This window comes from Megascapheus bottae, chromosome 25 (assembly GCF_031878675.1).
Source record: "Megascapheus bottae isolate mThoBot1 chromosome 25, mThoBot2.hap1, whole genome shotgun sequence".
NCBI lineage: Eukaryota > Metazoa > Chordata > Mammalia > Rodentia > Geomyidae > Megascapheus > Megascapheus bottae.
Window position 1 is genome coordinate 12,422,678 of NC_143533.1, and position 18,562 is coordinate 12,441,239.

An 18,562-nucleotide genomic window follows, 5' to 3' on the forward strand; every position below is an offset into this window, starting at 1 on the left:
TTGATTAATACCATTCATACTATCATTAATATCATTCATTTACTTAGAGACTGCATCATTGGCCAAGTATATGTGTCCATCTGCACACAGTCCTTTTACTTTTGAGTGTCTCCTTTGCTCTTAGTATTTGGTGTATCACAGTTCGTGACTGTTATCTGTTCGTCTTGATTCCATCATTTTTCAACATTGCCTTCTCCTGTTGCTATCTAGCACTTTTGTGTTCAGTTCATGGTGATTCCTCTTTTTGTTTCTTGATATTATGTCCAGTTATTTTTATTTATTGAATTCTTCAGCAGTACCAAGGTATAGCCTCAAGCTGGCTGTACCGAGAAGCCCCACTCTTGACCCCTAGTGTTTTGCCTGTAACCTTGTATGAACAATGCCTTCGTGTAAGCAGCGTGTAGTTTAACTTTGCTTTTGTACTAAATTTGCTACTCATTTTTAGTTAGAGTTATCATCTAATGAGAAACTACTTCCGAGTGCCAGGTACTATGACAAGAAATAGAAGTAAATATATTCTTCTAGTTATTTTTTCATCTAATTTTTAGAACAAATCTGAAATGTCATCCTACTTAATTAACCCTGGGAAATTTGAGGTTGATCTTTCTGATTTCTGATACTTTCTCCCAAATCCTAAACTGACAAGTTAGTGCTATACATAGCCCATAACTGGATTTCCATGGTATTAGCTACAGGGTTTTGCCAGATTGAGGAAGGAACTTTCTCTTAGTACTTTTCTCTCAGCTGGGGAAGGGAATACATACGCGCGCGTGTGTGCGCGTGTGTGTGTGTGTGTGTGTGTCTGAATAACTTAAAGCAGTGAGTAGTTTTTCCATTATCAAAACTGTATATGAGAAACTCCAACCTCAATGACTTCATGTCCTAGAATACAATAAACCCTGTCCATTCTGTCCACTCATATTACTCAGTTGTTTTCCCTGAGTACATGTGGAAAGAATGTCACCAACTGACATTTCCTCACAGCAGCTAAGAGACTCTGCTCCATATCAGCCAAGTGCAAGTGTCTCCCAGGATGTATAGAGTAGATGGAAGTAGTCATCACTGCCTTGTTTGTCCCTTGATGTCCCTATATTTCTTCTTCTTGATGGTCCTATCTATTTTGTGACAAGTGGAAATTCCTCTCAGAGTGTGGTAGTTCAGAGTGTACTCTTTCCTAGGCTGGTACAATTTGGTAAATTTGTTTTGTGTTCCTGGACATACCAAAGGGAAAATGAGCTTAAATAGTGGCTCATAGTTTACTGTCATTTTAAGCAGCAACTTTTCAGAGCCATTAGACATTTTTGTCTGTTAAAAAAGAGAAATAGGAACATTAAGGGGCTGGGAGTTTGGCCTAATGGTAAGAGTGCTTGCCTAACATGCACAAAGACCCAGGTTCAATTCCTTGATAGCCACATACATAGAAAAAGCCAGGAGTGATGCTGTGGCTAGAGCACTAACCCTGAGAAAGCCCAAGGACAATGCACAGGCCCTGAGTTCAAGCCCTAAGACTAGCAAAAAAACAAAAAAGAGAAATAGGAGCATTAAGAGATTAAGAGGTGAGATATGGCCTGAAATTTTTAATAATGATTTGCCAATATATTTTCTTCAAAGACATCCAGTGAAGTTGAATGCCGAAAAATTGAGTCTCATGAAAGTTTGGATTTGAATTTTGATGAAGATGTCACAGAACTTGAAACATTTGGAGTAACCATCACCAAACCACCCAAGTCACCAATTCCAGCCAGTACTTCCACGGAATCCATCATGACAGATACTCCTGTGGTTGCCAAAGTAGCACCTGTGCCTGTGGCTCCAGCTACACCAGACATTGCTACTAGTTCTAGGAGCTTGGCTCAGATTCTAATGGAACAATTGAAGAAGGAGAAACAACTGGTAACTGGTATGGAAAGTGGCCCTGAAGAGGGCAAATGTAAAGACAATCCAAGTCTCACAGCATGTGATAAACAGGTGCCCTGTTCTGACAAGGCTTTGATGCCAGATAAGGGCATGGAAACATCTGATACCTTACAGTTAGAAAGTTCTAGAGAAACTGAAAACTCATCTGAAAATGGTATGGCCACAGATACACTGTGTGCCAATGATAAAAGACTAAATGTTCTAGACAACACAGACAATTCAAAAGACAAGGCTACTACAGTGGAAGCAGCTAGTGCTGAGAAAGTAGTTCCTTGCAGTAGCGATACAGATGAGGACTGCCTAGTTATAGATACAGAGTGTAAAGGTGATGGAAAGACAGCTGCTTCAGGTTCCACTTTAAGTTCTGGACCAGTAAATCCAAATTCTTCCCCAGGACAGGCTTCTGTAGGAAACCACACAACTTCCAATTCTGAAGACTCCTGTGTTTTAAAAAAACCTATCAAGAGAGTATATAAAAAATTTGATCCAGTGGGAGAAATTTTAAAAATGCAAGACGAACTCTTGAGACCAATTTCCAAAAAAGCACCAGAGGTGAACCTCATGAATGCAGATGATTTAAAACAATCACTTGTGTCTGAGCAGGCCTCTGTTCCTTCAGATGCCTCTGGTTGGCCAAAGTCTGGATGGCCTTCTGCATTCCAGAAACCAAAAGGACGTAAGTAAATATTTACAAACAACTTAAGCTGCTTTATTTGTTCTTCCTTGGCTCTAATTCTTTGTTATTCTTTCATATTCTGTATCTTAGAACCTGTTTGATTATCTTTACCTACTCATTGATATTTCATTTTTTCATTCTATTGAGCAGTGTTTCAGGTTCTACAGTGCCCCTCTCTGTAGGTAGCTGAGATTATAGGTTTTGTAACCTGTGTTTATTCAATGTGTACTGTCAGTAGCCAGTAAACTATAGATAAGGTGTATGTTAAGCTGATGAAGGGAAGTCCATAAAAAGTAATTATAAACATTGATCGGTCCCAAATTTATTTATGCTCTATGTTCTACTATAGTTCATTTGTTTTTTCTCTGTCCTGGGACTTGACCATAGGTCCCTGACCTATTGAGCTAAAGACTACACGCTACCCCTTGAGCCATAGTACCACTTCCGGTTTTCTGGAGGTTAATTAGAGTTAAGAGTCTCACTGACTTTAGTGCCTGGGCTGGCTTTGAACCTGGATCCTCAGATCTAAGCCTCCTGAGTAGCTAGGATTACACCACACTCAGCTTAGACTATAGTTTTGTACTTCTTAATTTTGTGAAGTAAATGTAATATCCTTAGCTTTGCCTAGGTTAGAAATAATATCTTTTTAATTTTTTTTTTCTTGGTCAGTCATGGAGCTTGAACTCTGGGTTTGGGCACTGTCCCTGAGCTCTTCAACTCAAGACTACCACCCTACCCCTGGGCCTGGTCATGGTCCCTGAGCATTTCAGCTCAAGGCTAGAGCCACAGCTCCACTTCCTTTCTAGAGATTAATTAGAGATAAGAGTCTCACGTTTTTTGTTCTTCAGTGCTTGGGCTTTGAATCGTGATCCTCAGATCTCAGCCTCCTGAGTAGCTAGGATTATAAGAGTGAGCCACCATGCCCGGCTTAATAGCATCACTTTTTAATAACATTGCTTTTTAAACTGTTTTTCTTCTCACATGACATATTCTCTAATTTATATTTTGCCTAAAGTTACTGAAGGTAAATAAAAATTTAAACCTTGTTTAAAGTGAGTATGGCAGTGCATCCCTGTAATCAAAACACCCAAGAAACAAAAGTAGAAAGATTACAAGTTCAAAACCACCCTGAGCCACATGGCAAGATCCTGTCTCAAAAAAGAAAAAAAAAAGACTTTAGAAAATAGTTGATTGTTTTATCCTGGGTTATGATAGAAGATTACTGTATTTTAAAATAATAATGAGAAATGTTTTTAAAGGGTTGCCATATGAACTTCAGGACTATGTTGAAGATACATCAGAATACTTACCTCCAAAAGAAGGCAATTTTGTTTATAAGTTATTTAGCCTGCAAGACCTGTTGTTACTTGTACGTTGCAGTATCCAGAAGATAGAGACAAGACCACGTTCTAAAAAAAAGAAGAAAATCAGAAGAGTAAGTTGTTACCTGGGGAGTTGTGTGGAACAATAAGTATTTAATCAATAAATATTTAATATGTCATAGCTGTGAGGTATAATTTTAATATGTTGATCACTCTTAGGGCATTCTAAATTAAATGTTTTTAATTAAAATACTGCGAGTGGCACTGTGGCTCAGTGGTAGAGCACTAGCTGAAGAGCTTGGGGACAGTGACCAGGCCCTGAGTTCAACCCCACAACCAACACACACACAAAAAGATAATACTGAGATCAATTTTAGTAAGAGAATAGCAGTTATACATATATGTAGTAATAACCTTTCATAGACTGTATAAACTTCATGGAAAACTATGCTGTGATAGATGTAACTAACACAGATATATTACTGTTTCTCCATAAATTCAAATTTCTGTTTTGACTTTGAACCTTTTTTCTGTCTCTTTGAGGAGTTTTCTTGGGTGGTGATATAAGTACAAGTGTTGAAGGAGGGTTACCATGGTAGTTGGAGGACTACTGTAAATCTCTTTCTTTTTTAACCGTATTGGTTTTGGGTTTTTTGGGGGGGAGGGGTGTTGATATAAACATTTTCCTCATTTGTTGTGTTTTTTTAAATTATTACAATTTGAGTAATTTTTTATTTGGCTTTTTTTGTGCATTTTTGCCAAATTATGGCAAATAAAGAAGCTTCCAAGTATTGTAATTGTATAAGCACTGAAGTGTCTCTTCCTTATTTTCCCCTCCAAAGAATATTTTCCTGTTGTATGCACTTCTTATAGCATACCTTTGTTTTGTTTTGTTTCATTTTGTTGTATTGCTGCTATCTAAACTACCACCCAATAGGATTTATCCTTAACCAATATAGAATGAAAAGGTTTGGGGCAGAGATTCTCTGTGATGGTGCAGCATGGATCTTGGGAGAACACGTCCTGATTGCTCTGTCATGTTAAAAAAAAAAAAAAAAACCTGGGAGTCAGTGGCTCATGTCTACAATCCTAGCTACTCAGGAAGCTGCGATCTGTGGATCCCAGTTATGAGCCAGCCAGGACAGAAAAATCCATGATACTCTTTGTCCAATAAACTACTCAGAAAACATCAGAAGTGGTGCTATGGCTCAAGTGGTAGAGTGCTGACTTTGAATACAAGGAAGCTCAGGGACAGTTCCTAGGCCCTGAGTTCAAGCATCAGGACTGGCAATCAATCATTAAAACTGAGAAAAGGGAAAAGGAAATGCTACACCCTACTACTAACAGCAGTGTAAGGGCTTCCGTAAAACCTGGCTACTATAAACACTCCACTTATGGAGTATATAGTTTGTCCATTTGAATGTGGTTATCTGATGGAACTTTTGCACAATAATGTTTGTATGCTTTGTTAAAGAACATACTAAGTATAGCTGGGCGCTTGGCTCATACCTGTAAGCCTAGCTACTCAAGAGGCTGAGATCTGAGGATTGATTGAGGTTCAAAGCCAGCCAGGGCATGAAAGTCTGTGAGCCTCTTTCCTCCAGTTAATCAGAAAACCCAAAGAAGCTTTGTGGCTCAACGTGGTAGAGTGCTATCCTTGAGCTGAGGAGCTCAGGGACAGAGCCCAGGCCCAGAGTTCAAGCCCCACAACTGCCCCCCCCCCAAAAAAAAGAAAAAAAAAAACCAATGAAGTGAATTTCCTAAATTATTACATTCTTAAATTTAATTTCCATCACTGGTTCCAACTTGTTATTTAGAAACGAAATCGTGTTGGATGAGATACACTTTTGTTTTTCTTTTTTTTTTTTTTTTTGCCAGTCCTGGGGCTTGAGCTCAGGGCCTGAGCACTGTCCTTGGACTTTCTCAAGGCTAGAGCTCTACCACTTGAGCCTCAGTACCACTTCCGGCTTTTTTCTATGTATGTGGTACTGAGGAATTGAACCCAGGTCTTCATGCATGCTAGGCAAGCACTTTAACCACTAGGCCAAACTCCCAGCCCACTTTTGTTTTTCTTTTCCCTTGCTGTTGGGGAAGGATCACAAGGCCACACTTGTTCTAAGCAAGCAGTCTACCACTGAGCTATGTCTGCAGCCCCTACGGGGTGCTATTTATACAAGAACCAGAGTACAAAGAACAGTCTCCTAAATAAATGTTTATGTCCACTGAATTGAAAGATTGCAGTTGTCTGCTAATTTTCCTACCTCATCTGTATTTAACTGGGGTTAACTTAGAAACCATAATTGTAAACATTTTAAATATATGTAGTGTTGATTGTATAGATTGCATTTTATTTTTGTGGATCGTGGGACTTGAGCTCTGGGCTTGGGCACTGTTCCTGAGCAATTCAGCTCAAGGCTGTCTCTCTACCACTTGGGCTACGGTGCCACTATTGGTTTTCTGGTGGTTAACTGGAGATAGGAGTCTCACGGACTTTGTGCCCAGTCTGACTTTAAACCATGATCCTCAGATCTCAGCCTCCTGAAAAGCTAGCATTGTAGGTGTGAGAACCCACATTTTCACTGTTTTATGGATTTGCTTTCTCTCTAGTTTATTTGGAGACTAGTCTTTCATTTTCAACCCTGTGATTCCATATCACTTTACCTACATCATTTGGTATTGTCAGTGGTCAGTATCTAAAGAATATCCTAAGGAAATTTGGGATACTGATTTAATTCTTCTCCAAAACATCTTGGTAAGGACATTCACTTGACTAAAGTCAAGTCAGTAAATGTCAAGATATAATATTATAAGAGGTCATCCATTCTTCACCAAAATATGTCTATAAACAGTTGAGCCCAGGGCATATCTAAATAAAAGTCCTCTGATTTTACTAACAACAGTAATTTTCCAGTGAATGCTTCCTGTGTTGTATCTGTCATTGTGATGGTTTAAGGTCTGTGATAGAAAGCATACCTATTTCTGAAAGTTTTGTTTTGTTTGTTTTTGTCCATCAGGGGGCTTGAACTCTGGGCCTGGGTGCTATCCCTGAGCTCTTCAGCTCAAGGCTAGCACTCCACCACTTGAGCTACAGCACCTCTTTCCAGTGGTTAATTGGAGATAGGAGTTTCATGGACTTTAGTGCCCAAGCTGGCTTTGAACTGTGATCCTCACATCTCACTGACTGCCATGAGCCACCCGTGCCTGGCTCTGAAATGTTTTATACCAAACAAATAGGTCCTGAAAAATTTGAGTTGTTCCTCAGGAGTACTGGTAAGGGATGGATAGAACTTAAAGGGAGTGGAGTTGATAACTATAGTCTGACAATTTTATTAAGCTTAGAAATGTGTTTTTTGTGTGTGTTTTTGTAGTGTTTTTTTTTTTTTTTCCTGCCAGTCCTGGGGCTTGAACTCAAGGCCTGTGCACTGTCCCTGGACACTTTTTGCTCAAGGCTAGTGCCCAGCCACTTGATCCACAGCACCACTTCCTGCCTTTTTCTGAGTATGTGGTACTGAGGAATCAAACCCAGGGCTTCGTGCCTGCTAGGCAAACACTCTACCACTAAGCTACACTCATGGCCCTAAAAATGTTTTTTAATGCCGCTGTTTATGTAGAAATACAACCTTATTCATGTTCCCTATCTAAAACACTAGCTTTTTACATAAAGCTTTAAGATACTTAAAAATTTCTTTAGCTTCTGAGGTTCAAAAACTTGCATCTTTCCTTTGTTGCCCCTTGATTCTTCAATTCTGTATTACTGAAGTAAAGACTTTAGCTCTCGGGATCATTGTTTTCTCATCAAATCTCTGCTCGATGAATGAGAGCTATGTTTCTGAGACCTTAAAACAGAAGGCACTTCCACATGATGGAATGAAATGAAGAGGCTCATTTAGATTATGTATCAGGCTGAGATTTACTAGTTCTATATGTATTTAGGAAATCCAGATAACTGTGGATGATTAGCTCTTGTCTGTAGTTATCCTGTCACTGTTAACCACAGACCCGTTTTTAAAAGTTTTGACCAGTTTCATTTAAAACTTACATTAATATTCTAGGACCAGAATAAAGGTTCTTGATGGTGCTAAATATTATTTATAGGAAGGATAGAAGGTGCGGTGCATGGTGGGATTAATAAGCTGCTAGCTATGACATTCTTATTTCAGAATGTAGGTAAAGGTTTAAGAGTATGGGAAAGGTTGGCAGAAAGAACCAAAGAGCATTTACTGAGGGAGAATGGGAACCCTTAGCAAGGGGGGGAAACAAACTGTAAATTTAATTTTTATGTGAGAAAAAAACTTCAAGTGCTAAGGAAAGAGAAAGTATTCAGGCTTTTCTCATGGCTTCCTAGAGATGGCAGTAGAAGACATATAGAAATTAAAATCAGATTTAGGACTTAGTTTTAGTATTATCAAAGAAAGTCCTTCCATCACAACTATCCCAACCCATCCAGAAAGGTTTTTTTTTTTTTTTTTGCCAGTTCTGGAGCTTGAGCTCAGGGCCTGGGAACTGTCCTTGGACTTTCTCAAGGCTAGAGCTCTACCACTTGAGTCTCAGCACCACTTCTGGCTTTTTTTTTTTAATATATATTTTTTATTGTAATTAATAGAAGGGTTACATTATATTTGCCAGATAGAAGGCACAGCACGACTTTTTCTATGTATGTGGTACCAAGGAATCGAACCGGGGTCTTAGTACATGCGATGGAAGCACTCTACTACTAGGCTAAACTCCTGGCTCCAAAAGAGAATTTTTTAAATAAATTATTCTTTTCCAACTCTGATGAAAATCAGTATGTCCTTATGCAAATTTCTTAACTCTTAATCTTTAGTTCTCTGTCTCTAGCTTCTGCTATTCTGAAGTGATAGGAGACAAAATCACATGTGAATTACCATTGTCAAGTAATCAGTATACAATTAGTTGATTTTAATAATATTCCTAAGCATAATGTGTTTTTTTGTTTTGTTGTTTTGAGGAGACACTTTAGGGGTCTTCCTGTTCAAAGTCAAGTCCTGTTAAGAATAGAATTTGGGGGTTGGGCTGGGCTCAGTGGTACAGTGCATAGCGTGCATAAAACTGTAGGTCCAGTCACAGCCACAAAAATTTTTTTTTTTTTTTTTTTTTTTTTGCCAGTCCTGGGCTTGAGCTCAGGGCCTGAGCACTGTCCTTGGACTTTCTCAAGGATAGGGCTCTACCACTTGAGCCTCAGCACCACTTCCGGCTTTTTTGTATGTATATGGTACCAAGGAATCGAACCCGGGTCTTTGTGCATGCTAGGCAAGCACTTTAACCACTAGGCCAAACTCCCAGCCCGACAAAAAAAAAAAAAAAAAGTTTGACAGACATAAGCAAGTCAATGTCATTGCTATATTTTGCAAATGTGCATTATTTTTACATATCCTCCTTAAACTAAGTAATGTTTAGTGTCCTGACCAGTAAACTAGGCATGGATAATTTGTGCAGTGCCTGTTACCTAGAATCAAGCCTTTTATATTAATGAAGATAATGATATCTACAGATGGTAATGGAAGTTCTCTTCCATTCGTGGGGTGAAAACAAGCTACTCAGAATATTTACCCATGGACAGTGTGACAAGGGCCTAAAAGTACTACAACAAAAAGTCCTTTTCTATGCTTTTGAGAATTATTAGTATATACAGTTATTGCTTTCCAGCATCTACCATTGAAGCTTTGGAAAACAGGGTGTGTTGCAAGGATTCTGCCCTTAGCCACTTCTCCTGACAGGAATGAACCTACCATGCTGACCTGTACCAGGGCTGAGAGTGGTGTTCAAACGTCTTCCTTCTCAACCCACCTTTTCCTGAGTCTACCATGGATTCTTTTCTCCATCCAACTACTTATATCCATCTTTTCTGCCTGAACCCTTTCCCATATATAAAGATGAAATGTGATCACCTAAAAGTATTTTGAAATCGGCCAAGATTTATGTAGGCCAATGTACTTGTAATTAAAGTAAATAAATGGTGCTTGATAAAGTGTGTCTTGCATTACAGCAATTTCCAGTATATGTTCTGCCAAAACTAGAATATCAAGGTTGTTACGGAGTTGAAGCTCTAACTGAAAGTGAACTTTGTCGCTTATGGACTGAAAGTTTATTGCATTCCAACTGCTCCTTCTATGTTGGTATGTTATACAAACTTTTTGCTCTTTTTAATTTTCTTATATTTATATATGTTGGAATTGAATTGAAAATATTTCCATGCTGAACTTTTTTAAATTGTATTCTGTTGTCGGGGTGGTGTATAGAGAGAGGGATTAACATTTACACTCATCAGGTAGTGGATATATTACTTTTTGTGTGTGTGGGTCATGGGGCTTGAACTAGGCCTGGGCACTGTGTCTTGAGCTCTTCAGCTCAAGGCTACCACCCTACCCTTGAGCCACGCCCCACTTCCCATTTTCTAGAGATTAACTGGAGATAAGAGTATTGGTCCTTTTGTGCGGGCTGGCTTTGAATCTTGATCCTCAGATCATCAGTGCAGTAAAGCCCTTGAGATTCTTATCTTCATCTAACCACCAAAAAGCTGGAAGTGGTTGTGGCTCAATTAGTAGTGTGCCAGCCTTGAGCAGAAAAGCTAAGGGGCAGCATTGAGGCTATCACAGTTCAAGTCCCAGGACCTGTACCAAAAAAGAGAGAGAGAGAAATGACTTGATATTGATCATTGAGTTGAATTGCTTTGAAGAACAGGAAATCATTTTCATTTTCCATCTGTATTTATAATTGATAGAGCATTTATAATATTTTGACAAAATATTAAGAAGTGCAATCATTTTCCTCTTATTATAATTGTATGCAGAGTCCACATGTATGCTCATTTTTATGGACCTGCAGTATATACAAAGTAATAACTGCTATGTATGTATATGTGCTTATATGTATAAATGAATAAATGTATATGAAGGCTTTCTTTATGCTATATCAAGCAGTCAAGTGCCTCTGCCATACATAGACCTCACTTGAAGACTGCAGGTTAGAAAGTTCTGTCATAGAGAGTGGCTCCACTCTCTCCTGTAGAGAGTGTTATAGACAGTAAATTCTTCCGGAGTCATTTTTGATACACCTAATTTGATTGATACTTTAATGCATACTTTTGTCATTGAGTTTCTCTAAAAAGGTAAGAGCTGTTTGTTAGTATCCTCAAAGGCTTATTTAGTAAACATCTAAATATATGTTACTGCACTGAATGTCCTCTTTTATGGTTATTAAATCATGAAAATGTGTCTTTATTGGAAATGTCTGTATATAATGAGTATTAGAAATGCAGAGCTGAAACTAAATTTTGGCATTAGAAATAACAAGTAGGTGGGAACAAATGGGTTTGTTGTCTTAGAAGGAAGACATCTGGTAAAAATGTTTCTCATTAAGTTCTTTTGAGTATAGAGCAAATGAAATTAAGTGTGAGGTATTAAATTACATGCAATTTTTTTGTTGTCCCAGTGATTTACATCAACCTTTTAGGTAATTTGTTTTGACAACAAAATAATAGGAGTTTAAAAATAGATTCAAGCTGGTATTATTTTCCTTTTGTGTTAACTGATGTTTTTAACCATGGTACAGTAGCATAATTCTCTTTTTGGCTTGACTGTGTAATGTCTCTTTTTCCCCATTTTTTTTTTGTGCTGCTGGTGAGATAAGAGTCCCACAGGCTGTTCTGTCCAGGCTGGCTTCAAATCAGGAGCTTCAGATCTAAGCCTCTTGAGAGTAGCTAGGATTACAGGTGTGAATCTCTGGCAACCAATTTGACTATATAATTTCTGACTCGGAATATCTGTCATGTAATATACTTCCTTAGTATATTATAATATTACAATACCCCAGTATTCTGTCTCAACCTATTTTCTTAGAAAAAGTAAATAAATGACTTTTAGAAACAAGTGTCATTTTGAGAATGTGTTATTTCTGTTGTTTGGAATTCTACATTCATATCATGCTTACCTTCTTAGGTAATACTGAGCAGACTTTATTACACTTGGGAAATCTTACAGTATGCTCATGTTAACAGTAATAATGCTTATCTAATTTTATCTTGAGCCACATGTGTATAAGGAACATATTTGAGCATGCTTAGTTCCTAGGTTTAGATTTTAGTTTGTCTTAGTATTTAACTTCTTTTGAACACTCCATACAAATGCAACTTTAATAGGAATTAGGAACACCAACGTTGAACAGTTATAATTCCTAAATTGAAGGCTTAGAGATTATTTTGGATGTTTGGACATATGTGAAACTTTCTACATTCAGCAAATATTTTAGAATGGAAATGTATTTCTTGTATAATATGGATTTTACCATTTAAAAATATAGTTACATCTAGATTTAATAAAAACAGATCTCTTTTAGAATGTAAAGTCTGTCAGTTATTAAATTTTTATAAAAAAATTCAGTAACTTGTTGGATTTTTTTTGTTTTTTAAATACAATTGCTTAGAGTTTTCCAATTTTTCTATTTCATTTTAGGACACATTGATGCATTTACTTCAAAGCTTTTCCTGCTAGAAGAAATAACCTCAGAAGAATTGAAAGAAAAACTTTCAGCACTCAAGTAAGAAAGCTTATTTTGTGGGATTTGGAAAAACTCATTAGCATAATTACCAATTCACCTTTAGCTCTAAATAGTGGTTATGTTAAAATAACTTATTTTCAAGACTTGATCATTTTATATTTTATGGGTTCCCCTGATTCAGCCTGTGATCTTTTTATACCGTCTCCATTTCCAAATTAATTATGAATACAACTATTGGAGTCCATCTCCTTCAAACAGAGTAAGGAGGGTAGAGCCAGGAGGAGTATAGAAACACACAGTTCAGCCCTCTCTGAAAAAAGGGAGGGGTGGGGAGAAAAGGGACAGTCATGTCCTCTCAGCTCTCAGGACTGTATACACTAGTTAGACCTCTTATCCTCTAAACATTCACTACCCCCCCCCACTATTATAGTATGTTAGAACCTAGAGAGTTAGTCAATCTGTTGTACTCAGAACTTGTTTTTCCTCAGTGTGTGTGTGGGGGGGGGGGTGTGGTGCTCAGGTTGACCTAATGATCCTCCTGCCTCTGTGTCTCAAGTGTTGAGATTATACATGTTTGCCACCATGCCTCACTGATACTCAGAACTCTCAAGTTGTCAAAATACAAGGGAAAATCATTTAAGAAGGTTGTCTCATTTGTATCTCACTGTATCCCATGGAAGGCTGGTAGTTAGTTTTGTCCTTGCCATTTATTTATAAGGAAATGGGAACCCCAAAGCACATGGCTATAAGCTAGAGTTAAGAGAGTTAATCTGTTTAACTCACTTCTTAGAAATTGTCTTAACTTACATTAGCTGTATAGTTTCAGTTTTAAGGGTTGACCTAGGCTAATTCTCTGCTTATACTCAAATACATCCCCCTTTAAGAATGAATCTTGACGAATGAATCTTGAACAGTAACTTCTCCATATCCCACTCACTTCTTGCCTCATTTCTCCCAATGAAAATCATTTTTCAAAGAGAGAAATACTGCCAGGTGCTGACAGCCCATTCTTGTGATTCTCACTGCTCAGAAGACTTAAGATCTGAGAGACCCATTTGAAGCTAGCCCACTAAAACAAATCTGAGAGACTCTTACCTCCTAGAAATGTTGGTATGGCTCAAATAGTAAAACACCAGCCTTGAACCGTAAAAGCTGACAGTATGAGACCCTGATTTCAAGTCCTCGTACCACTAACACTTAAAATTTGAAAAGGGATATCTTTACAACTGCTCTAATATAACCCAATATTTTATAGTTCTGAATGGAAATCAAGAACATTAGTTTGGCAGTCTCTGTTTTACCTTATTTTGTCTGCTGTCTCCATTTTTTTTAGAGAACCATTTTTCTTCTGAGACGCTATCATTTTAAGATTATTTTTATATTTTGGTTTTGCATTAATTTTTTCTATCTAACAGGATTTCAAGCTTATTTAACATCCTTCAACACGTTCTAAAGAAATTAAGTAGGTAAGTGTGTTTGGATATTTTGCATTGATGTGCTGGGGTATTCTTAGATGAAAATTCTTAGAAGCTTTTAAGCTGCTAGGGCTACATAGGTAGAAAGCCAGAATTGCAAGAATAATTTTGTCAGTTGAAAAATATTAGGACAGAGCCAGATGCTAGTTTTAGTGGCCTATGCTTATAATCCTAGCTACTCAGGAAGCTGAGATCTGAAGATTGCTGCTTGAAGCCAGCTAGGGAACGAAATTCCATGAGACTCTTCTCTCCAGTTAACCACCAAAAAACTGGATGTGGCACTGTGGCTCAAGGTGGTAGAGTGTTAGCCCTGAGCTGAAGCACTTAGGAACAGACCCCAGACCCCAGGTTCAAGCCCAACAACCAAAAAAAGAAAAATCTTAGGACAGTATTCAATTGTTAAGAGGTTGCCTATATATTTTCCTATAAAGTTGTCACATTGCTATTTTCTTGCTAGTGTAACAAGCTAAATGACTTAAGACAATGCAGATTTCTTCATTTTTGAGACCCTATGCAGCTCAGGCTACCCAGAAAGTCACAGTGGCCCAGGCTGACTTTGAAGTTTGCATCCTCCGAAGATACAGGGTTTTCATTGATAAAAATATCCATGTTATAGATATGCTTTGTATTCCTAATAATTATTCATTTCTTCATAAGAATGTTACTTTGAGGGAATAAAAGAAAACCTCCCGAGAGGATAAGAATAATTCTCCAGACATCCTTTATCAACACCTATTAATGGGCATTAGAATGTTAATGAAAATGTAGCTTTTCCCAGCTTATAGGGAGATCTGGATAGCTAAAGGATGATTAATCTTTATTTTTAATAATGTAGGAAAGAACTGTTCTCTTTGCGCCTTTGATCCAGAGGAGCGAGTAATCCCAAGAAAGCACCATATATTAATCATATCCCTCTAGCTCTTTATGGTGATACATTGAATCCCTTAAAGCTTACTAGGCAAGAAAGAAATGCAGATTGGATGTTGACATAACTGATAATTGACTGCCAGGTCTATAGCTTAGCCTTGCTAGACTCAGAACTTTGTGCAGGTTGCTACACATTTCCAGTTTATTTATCCCCAATTAATAGTTCCAAGTTGATGTTATGCTTCAGAGGTTTGCTGTGGAAGGTGAACATTCATTACTTGTTAGCTACCATGGTTACCATTTTCAGGCTTCTTCGTTGTAATTTGATTGTCCTGTTGGCTGTTGTGACCACTTTAGAGAAGTGAACACATCGCTCCCCCTCCCACCTCCTTGTTTTTTGTTGTTGTTGTTGTTTTGTTTTGTTTTTGCCAGTCATGGGGCTTGAACTCAGGGCCCGGGCATTGTCCTTGGACACTTTTTTTTACTCGAACCTCGTGTCCTGCCACTTGAACCTCAGCATTGCTTTCTGCTTTTTCTGAGTATGTGGTACCAAGGAATCAAACCCAGGGCTTCCTGAGTGCTAGGCAAGCACTCTATACCACTAGGCTATGCTCCTGGCCACATTCACTTTTTTACCCCTACTCACGTGATATTACGCACAGAGTAAGAACAGTGTTGAATTTAATTAGAGAATTGCACATTTTCTTTGTTTTCCTGTTTCCTGAAAATTGAAAAGTTGGTATCACAGTAAATGAAAAGGATTAGATAAAATTTTGGAATCAAAATTAAATGTGCGCATAGTAGTACATGCCTGTAATCCCAGCACTGCAGATGAACCAGCCAGAGGATATTAAATTCAAGGCTAGCCTGGGGCACACTTGCTAAGTTTGAGGTCAGTCTGGGCTTTATAATTGAGACTTTTGTCTCCTAAAACCAAACAAAGCAAAACAAAAATTAGTTGCCTTTTAGACACAAAAATAGTTTGAATCATTTATATTAAGTATTATAAATCATAAAAGCATATTCCAAGGTGGTGTGCTATGCCTGTAATTGGTTTGTTTTATTACTAGATCATGATTAAGGAAATGCTGTTGAAATACACAGTAAGCCAGTGAACTGAGATTCACTGTGTGAACTTAGCTTGCAGGAGGGCTGCTACCTGTTGTCTCATGCAGCAGAAGATTCTTCACTCCTGATCTACAAGACCTCTGATGGGAAAGTGAGCAGAACAGCCTATAATTTGCACAGATCACACTGTGACCTTCCTAGCGTACCTTCCAGCCTCTCTGTGCCCTGGGTCCCCTTAGATCCCAGTCTCCTGTTACCATACCACATCCACCATGGACGAATACCTTGCACATTCCCACCTAAGCCTCAGCAGAAGGTAAGATTGCATTTTCAAGATGTCTTTATGTTGTTTAATATGGGTTCAGCGGGTGCCCATATTTGCCACATGCAGTATAGCACCCACCTAAAACCTGCATCCATAAGAAGGGTAGATAAAGTCAAATGCTCAACCAAGGTTCAGTTTTTCTGTCCGTGAAAGTTTATAGTGTGTGTGTACGTGTGTGTACACATGCACCAGTCCTAGGGCTTGAACTTAAAGGCCTGCATGCTGTTCTTGAAGAACTTTTTTTTTGTTCATGGTTGGCACTCTTAGCAACTTGAGCCAGAGCTCTACCATGAGCTTTTCCGGTGGTTAACTGGAGAGAAAGAGTCACATGGCTGGTTTCTCCTGCCTTTTTTTTTTTTCTTGGCGGCGGGAGAAGTAGATCAAAGCCAGTTGAATAAGGCGATTAGCTGTTAACTAAGAATTTATAGGTTTAAGTCCATCAACCCAGATCCTCAGATCTCAGACTCCTGAGTAGCTAGAATCTAGACATGAGTCACCAGCACCTGGTGAAAGTTTCTATTTTTATAAAGTTTATGAATCAATAGAAAAAAGAAACTCTAGTAGCCTGTCTTGAGAGTGCATGGACAGTTAAATTCATATGTTCCTATTTAAAGCAAATGTGGTTTTTATTTATGTATTCTCTTTTACTAAATATTTTAGGCAATTTGCAGACTGTGTAATAAAATTCTGATATAATTAAAAATTGATTAGCCAATATAGAAAAGCTAAATAGCAAATGTTAGTAATTAGTGATTGAAGTCACGTATTAAAAACTCAAAAGCCAGGGCTGGGAGTTTGGCCTAGTGGTAGAGTGCATGCCCAGCAAGCACAAAGACCTGGGTTTGATTCCTCGGTCCCACATACATACAAAAAAAGCCAGAAGTGGTACTGTGGCTCAAGTAGTAGAGCTCTTGCCTTGAGAAAACCCAAGGACAGTCCTCAGGCCCAGAACCCAAGCCCAAAACTGGCAAAAAACAAAAACAAAAAACCTCAAAAGCCAAGTGCTGCTGGCTCATTCCTGTAATTCTAGCTACTGAAGAGGCTGAGATCTGAGGATCACAGTCAAAGCCAGCCAGGCAGAAAAGTCCATGGAGTCCAATTAGCCACCAAAAAGTTGGAAGTGGAGCTGTGGCTTAAAACACCAGCCTTGAGTGAAATAGCTAAGGGACAATACCCAGACTCAGTTCAAGCCCCATTACTGGTACAAAACAAAAACAATAACACAGTGAAAACTATTATAGCTAGGTTGTATTTTGCTAGGAATTAGGTAATTCAACATTTATTGTCTTATATAGTTCTTGAAGCCGTTCCCAGAAATACCAATTAAATAACATTTCTCTACCATGCCACCCATTCTCCATGTCATATAATGAGTTCTGATTTGAGTTTCATTTTGTGGTGGACAATGATCACAAGAATGCAGTGTATTCCGTGCAGACCACATCTTTGAGTCACATTGCCTCTGCAAGTTCTCTAATCTCGCCTATGTGGTTATTCCAGTCACTGTTGTTCCTCTGAATCATTTGGAGGTTCTGTTCTTTGTCCTTTTCTATATGACAGTGAGCTAGTTTATAAATGCCCTCAAATCTTTTCTTTTTTCTTTCTTTTTTCTTTCTTTTTCAGTGCTGAAGTTTGAACTCAGAGCTTTCTACTTGCCAAACAGGCCTTAGTCTGCTTGAGCTATATGTCCTTACTTCTTTTTTCATAAATAGCTTTGACTGCAGATAATAAAGGCTTTTTTTTTTTTTTTGCAGTTGACAGTGTCTAGGATTGTGTTTTCTAGTTCTCTACCTTAATGTTACTGTTTGAGAAGATTCTCTTATTTGTTATATATGGGAGGTTTTATTACTGAGGCCTTTGCAGGCTAGTGAGGCAGCCCTGCTGAGCTCCTTGTATATTCCTAGTTAACTTGGACCTAAAGAGTCATAAAATGTGGTTAACTAATTGAGAGTAGAAGACTGGAGAAAATTAATTAACATTATGTTATTTTATATACAAGGTTCATTACCTAGCTAGCTTACATGTAAGTAGTAGCTTTTAAAACCTAAGGAATATTTTAAGTAACATAAATATAACAACTGAAGAACTGTTTTTGAATATATTCTAAAGCAATGATTTTTGTCTTAATTTAGAAACACTTGATTGTAGTCTTGTAGACATATAGAATTCTGTGTGGAGGTAGCTTATTCCTTCTTAGTAAAAATGGAGGGTTTAATACCTTGGCACCAAGCAACTCTTCAGTGGAAGGAAAAAAATATGTTGTTATACAATGTGTTTTTTAAAAAGAAAACTGTATTTTCCTTATTGATATAGATGGACCATAAAGTAATATTGAATGTTTCTTGCTTTGGAAATACTTCAGTGCTTTCTCTTTTTTTGAGTGGGGGGGGGGTGT

At 38.0% G+C, this 18,562-nt stretch overlaps 1 protein-coding gene across 7 annotated transcripts in view; it reads left to right on the plus strand.

The window, feature by feature from the left end:
• The window catches only part of Ice2 (interactor of little elongation complex ELL subunit 2), a 49,140-nt gene that overhangs the window by 18,279 nt on the left and 12,299 nt on the right, over positions 1–18,562 (plus strand). For 6 of the 7 annotated variants that reach the window (XM_090358273.1, XM_090358274.1, XM_090358269.1 and 3 more), the window contains exons 10-15: positions 1,612–2,593; positions 3,853–4,028; positions 9,923–10,052; positions 12,387–12,471; positions 13,848–13,898; positions 15,915–16,158. In XM_090358273.1, coding sequence (XP_090214399.1) covers positions 1,612–2,593; positions 3,853–4,028; positions 9,923–10,052; positions 12,387–12,471; positions 13,848–13,898; positions 15,915–16,158 — 1,668 coding nt within the window. The remainder of the gene's footprint in view (positions 1–1,611; positions 2,594–3,852; positions 4,029–9,922; positions 10,053–12,386; positions 12,472–13,847; positions 13,899–15,914; positions 16,159–18,562) is intronic. The other variant, XM_090358275.1, reaches the window with a different exon arrangement.